We start from the raw sequence: 5,912 nt of genomic DNA, 5'->3' as shown, positions 1-5,912 counted from the left end.
CCGCCCCATATCCCTTTTCCGCCTCTTATCTCCTTCTGGGATTTTGGACACACACACACCCACACACACACGTGTCCCCAGCATGAGTTTTAAGCCACCAGATCTGGGACTCAAACTGTGGTCAACTATGTGTGAGTCTAGCTACAGAACCATTATGCCATCTGCTGGTCCCTCGAGAGTTGTTTTTGTTTTTTAATGGCATTTACAATAAATTATTTTATTTTTTTAACATTTATTTACTTATTTACTTATTTTTTAACTTGACCAGAAAGAGACAGAGAAAGAGAGAGAGAAAGTAACAAAGCAAGTCACTGAGACAGAGAAAGAGAGAGAGAAAGTAACAAAACAAGTCACTAGACTGGGACTCAAACTGAGGTCAGCCATGTGGGTAGGAGACCAGCAACCCCAACCCCCATGCTACCTGCTAGTCCCACAATAAAAGTTTTTAAAGGTTTATTTCTGGGACCAAACCAGGACTCTCTCATATGAGTCCAATTCAGTAAGTGTGTGTGTGTGTGTGTGTGTGTGTGTGTGTGTGTTTACTTGTCAAAGGGCCCACGTATGCACTTGTCAGAGACAACAGGAGAGGGAGAAATCCACCCTCAGCTGGGGCATGCTTACAGTACATTCCCTTCTCTATTTCTCCATCCATTGGGATTTTGGACATGCACACACATGTACTTGGGGTGTTTCTCAAGCCATCGCAGCCAGGATTTGAACTGTGCGGTTGACCATGTGGGATCTGGCTCCTTTAACCACTAGGCTATGAGGCAGCCCAGTTCAGTATCTTTTTTTGAGAGAGATTTTTGCTTAGGGTGCTTGTGTTTGCCAAAGAGGCAGATGACAGAAAGCAAGAAATCACCCCCACGGTCTTGTTTCCTCCATTCTCCTCTCAGGATTTTGTGCACACACACATGCTCCGTATGAGTTTCAAGTGCCAGGTCTGGGGCTCGAACTGTGGTGCCCTGACCGATATGCCACCTGCTAGCCCCTTCATAAAGTCTTAATCACCTCTTCAAATATTTATCTTCACTGGCCTATGAGCATCTTGAGAGAGCGAGCCCCAACTCTTCCTCTAGATGCCAGAACATTGCTGGGCACACCACAAAAGCTAATGGAATGAAGGAAGCCCAAGAGCCGAGAGACCGGCTTCAGAATGAAAAGTTACTGGTGGTGAAAATCAGATGAGTATCTATAGATTGTGCTTCCCAGATGATGGGATAGGAATAGGGTGACCAGTTGTTCCAGTTTTCATAGGACTGACCTGGTGTTAGCATTCAAAGTCCTGTGTCCCAAGAAACCCCTCAGTCCTGGGTAAATTAGAAGAGTTGGCCACCACAGGTAAGAACAAGGGTGGGCGTACTTTCCAGGCACTGAATTAGACTTCTCAAAGGAGAGGAGCTCTCTTTTCCCACCGACTCCAGCTCACACCTGTACTTTGGCGTCCAAACTGGTCATACTGCCTCCCATCTTCACTAAGCAAGTCATCCTACTCGCAACTCTCTTTCTCTCTCTTTTTTTAAGAATTATTTAACTTTTCATTTATTTATTTATTTTAATTTGACCAGAGAGGAACAGAGTGCAAGAAAGGTAAAGTGAGAGAGCAAGCCACCAGGTCTGGGACTTAAACTGCAGTCTGCCATGTGGGAGCCCAGTGCCCTTAACCACCACGCCACCAGCCAGCTCCACACAACTCATTATCAATCTTATTTTTTTCTTCCATGAGAGAGACTGAGACAGAGAGACAGGCACCCCCAGGGTCTTCATGCTGTGATCCATTCCCAGCCTCAGCTTGCTGAGATTATAGTCACAGACATGCACCACAGTATGAACAGGGAGCTCAGGGATGCAGACTGGGTACCTTCCCGTGTGGGGCCAGGCGTATCACTGTTGTGACACTGGCCAGCCCTATTCTTCTTTTTTTTGTCCCGTGTGGGGCCAGGCGTATCACTGTTGTGCCACTGGCCAGCCCTATTCTTCTTTTTGAGAAGTTTTTGCTGCAGGGCGCATGTGCTCACCAGAGAGACAGAGATCGAGAGACAGAAAGCGAGAAATCACCCCCCAGGGGGATGGCCACTCCGCAATCCCTTCTCCTCCATTCTCCTCTCGGGATCTTGGGCATGCACGCACACGTGCCCAGTGTGAGTTTAAGCCACCGGGTCCAGGACTTGAACTGCAGTCGACTACATGGGAGTCCAGCCACATACCCATTATGCTAACTACTGGTCCCTCTTTCATGTATTTTCACGTGCCTGGTCAGAAACTGTAGTCACTTCTTCACAGTACGCAGGGAGAAAGCCTCAACTCTGCCTCAGTCTGGCATCCGAGCCCCGTGAGGCAGTGTAGTTTAGCAGTTTAAACACATGGCCTCTGGAACCAGACTACATTGTAAATTATAGTTTTGTCTAAATTCTCTCTCTAGCTCTGGCTTTTACTACCTGAGGTTGGTAGACAAGCTATTTTACTTCTCAGTGCCTTCCTTCGTCTGCAAAATGGAGTTAATAACAGCCCCTCACTCGGCTACTGTGAAGTGAGTAAGGGGTTGCCATGTGATGAGACCCTGTTAACAGGGTACCCCTCTCCCTCGTAGGCATGTATGCATTTTCTATCATAAATAAAAACAAAGGATTAATGAAACTGATACAGATAAAGCATTTAGAACAGTGCTCATTCTCCCTACCAGTTTCCACCCTTACCTATTGTCTGCTTTCGTCCTTCCTTGTAATTCTCAGCTCCAGTTAAAAGGTCCTGTTGGAGGACCAGCTGGTGGTGTGGTGGTTTAGGCACTGGACTCCCACATGGCTGACTGCAGTTCAAATCCTGGACGTGGTAGCTTGATTTCTCTCTCTCTCTGAGTTCATGTACCCTATAGCAAATTTTAAAAATTGATAATAACAATAAATAAATAATTATTTTTTAAAAATAAGGTCCTACTGGTAAGACATACAGTGGTAGAACAGTAAAGAGGCTGTGCTCTGTGAGGAGGACCCACGAGGGTAGGTTCTGGGTCACACCCAGGGACTTCCCTGAGTATGCCACACATGCGCGTGTCCACGATCCAGGGCTTGTTGCAGCTGGAAGTAGACTGTGGTCAAGACCCTTATTGGGGGTGCTGTCTCTGTCTCTCTCACAATGGAAGAAATAAATGAGTGAATAAACTCCTTTCCCCACCTTTTTTTAAAAGGCAGTTATCTCCTGTAGCCTGGTAGCACGGTCAGCGGCAAACTCAACTGAAGTGCTGGAGCCCCGTGGCCACCTGTGGGTTCAGATCCCCAGGTTGTCCTGAAAACAGGCTGGGCGTGTGCACGCATGCCCAAGATCACGATGACCTGGAGGGCCGGGGAAAGCGGGCTGCAGGGTGATAGTGTTCGAGGGTGCCTTCCTGCCCCCACAGTGTGCATGCATGCACTCTTGTCATGAGTGAAAGTAAAAATAAACTCGAAAAAGGAGCCCGTTGGCTTCCCACTTGTGCCATATGCATGTTTGGATCTTTGTCTTCTAAAAGGAGTGTCCTTTTCTCTGCTTTTTTGACGGTTATCCTTAAAGTTAGCGCAAGTCCAAGATCCACCCAGCTTTTCCTTTGGAGGTTGCTCCTGCTTCTACATTGTATCCCTCTTCTGTCTGAGCGCTTTGGCCCGAGTGGTACTCAGTTAATGCTTGGTGGTGGCGGCGTTGAGACTTGAGACTGGAGGGCCAAAACATGTGAACTCTTAGGACATTTGGGCTTCTGGGTACGGTCTTAAGGGTCTCTTCCCAACAGAGGTCCCCCTTGTTGGAAGTGAAGGGGAACATACAGCTGAAGACTTCCCTTACCAAGACCTCTTCCCGACTGCCTCTCCCAGGAAGCAGGATCAAGAGGGGGGCTAGCCAGATGGAGGATGCCTTGGAGCCTGAGAAGGTGAGCGGGATGTGGAGAGTTGTGTGTGTGTGTGTGTGTGTGTGTGTGTGTGTGTGAGAGAGAGAGAGAGAGAGAGGATGTAAACCAGTCTGGGAAGGTAACCATGGACCCTATCTTTATCTTTCCCCAGAAACGCTCACGAGGCCTGGGTGCAGCAAACAAAATTGTCACAACCCGCCCCAGAGTTCCACCCCTCACCACAGTCTCACAGATACAAGGTCAGGCCACAGGTGTGCTGTAGGGGTGGACAGGTGCCAAGGGCGTGGAAGTACAGTGCTTTGACACACTTGTTTCTTTTCTTTCCGTTTCAGTCTGTCTGGAATAGGTAGTATTCCGCTTGGTTCAAAATTCCAAAGGCCCAAAGGTTGTTACACATGAAAAGTTTCCTTGTATCTCCAGCCACGCAGATCTCCTCACGGGTCACCTGGTGCAGCTGAGAAACTAATAGGCTCCCCCTTTGTTGTATAGAGAGTTTTGCTATAGGGCATGTACACTCGCCAGAGAGAGAGAAAGGGAGATCTCTCTGGGGGTGGCCGCACTGCAGTCTTTAATCCATTTTCGTCCTGAGATTTTGGGCACACATGCACAAATGCCTGGTGTGAGTTTTAAGATTCCGGGTCTGGGATTTGAACCACAGTCGACCCTGTGGGAGTCCAATGCCTTAACCACTATGCCACCTGGTGGGCCCTAGGATCTCCTTTTTAAATCCCCAAATTCTATAAGGACTCAAGCAATACGGACACAGTCCCCAGTTTTTACACAGATGGTGGCGTGCTTGACACATGACCCTGCCCCCTACCCTGCTCTTTGTCTCGGTCCTTATTTCTGGGCATATGAAGTAAGGTCGGATCTTAGGAAGGATATGATTGGAGCTGGCTGGCCTTTAGGGAATAAGGGAAAATTTTTTTTTTAAGAATCATTTTATTTAACTTAATTAATTAATTAAATTTATTTTTAAATTTTAATTCAACCAGAGAGGGACACAGAGAGAGAGAGAGAGAGAGTGAAAAAGCAAGCCACCAGGTCTGGGACTTGAACCATGGTCAGCCATGTGGGAATCCAGCACCCTTAACCACCACACCACCTGCTGGCCCCAGGAGAGGTGCTTCTTCTGAGGGTTAGAAATGAGATAAATAAATAAATGGATAAAGTTAAATAAAATAATTCTTTTTTTAAAAAAAATAAAGAGTGCTTTCAAAAGAAGCAGCAGCAGTACCTCTCCTGCCCTTGGCTCAGCCAGGGTACCTGCCACCTGAGTGTGATCTTTCTATTTTTCCTCTCTTGTCTCTGGACAGCTCAAAAAGTTCCCAAGAAGACAGGACCCCGGAGTTCCACAGCTGTCCCCTCAGGTAATAGCATGTGAGAGTGGGACTGCAAACTGAAAAGGGGCTTGGGAGGGAGAGGAGGGATGTGGAGGGTTACTGGTCTATAATCCCTTACGTCAATTCCCGATCCTCTAGTGCTGAAGAACCAGAAGCCAGTCCCTGTTGTTCCCGCCCAGAAATCTGGCAGTAGGTGACAAACAGAAGCACTGGGTGGGAGGCTGGGACCGGGAAGAGGTGTGGTGAGTGCCCAGAAAGGCCCATTTGGGCGCTTTGCTGTCTGGAGGGGAGGGAGATCGATGTAGCACTGTGCGAGGCCCTGGATGCTCCAGGGAGGAAGGGTGGGGAACAGGTACTGCCCTGACCTCTCTCCTTCCCGTGCCCCTCTCAGCATCAGCCGCTCCTCCTATGGTGGCAGGGAAGAAACCTGGCAAACGTCCAGCCTGGGACTTAAAAGGTCAGCTATGTGACCTAAACGCAGAGCTGAAACGCTGCCGTGAGCGGAGTCACACGCTGGACCAGGAGAACCAACAGCTGCGGGACCAGCTCAGAGATGCCCAACAACAGGCCCAGGCCCTGGGGACGGAGCGCAGGACACTGGAAGAGGAGCTGACCAGGGTACGGGCCCAGGCCGAGCAGGGCCAGCAGGAGCTGGGGAACCTGAGTGCCCGTGTCCTTGAGCTGGAAGAGCG

The 5,912-nt window shown here is 48.8% G+C and overlaps 1 protein-coding gene across 1 annotated transcript in view; it reads left to right on the top strand.

Annotated features, from left to right (window-relative positions):
* Nucleotides 1–5,912, top strand: part of KIFC1 (kinesin family member C1) — a gene marked incomplete in the record, with an annotated part of 25,512 nt that overhangs the window by 10,255 nt on the left and 9,345 nt on the right. The window contains 5 exon segments of the mRNA XM_027770215.1: nt 3,761–3,898; nt 4,029–4,128; nt 5,194–5,247; nt 5,359–5,409; nt 5,612–5,912. Of these exon segments, the coding sequence (XP_027626016.1) occupies nt 3,761–3,898; nt 4,029–4,128; nt 5,194–5,247; nt 5,359–5,409; nt 5,612–5,912 (644 nt within the window).

This window comes from Tupaia chinensis, unplaced genomic scaffold, assembly GCF_000334495.1.
Source record: "Tupaia chinensis unplaced genomic scaffold, TupChi_1.0 Scaffold000116_1, whole genome shotgun sequence".
NCBI classification, from domain to species: Eukaryota; Metazoa; Chordata; class Mammalia; order Scandentia; family Tupaiidae; genus Tupaia; species Tupaia belangeri.
Note: the sequence above shows the minus strand (reverse complement) of the source record. Positions and strands in the feature narration are given on the sequence as shown.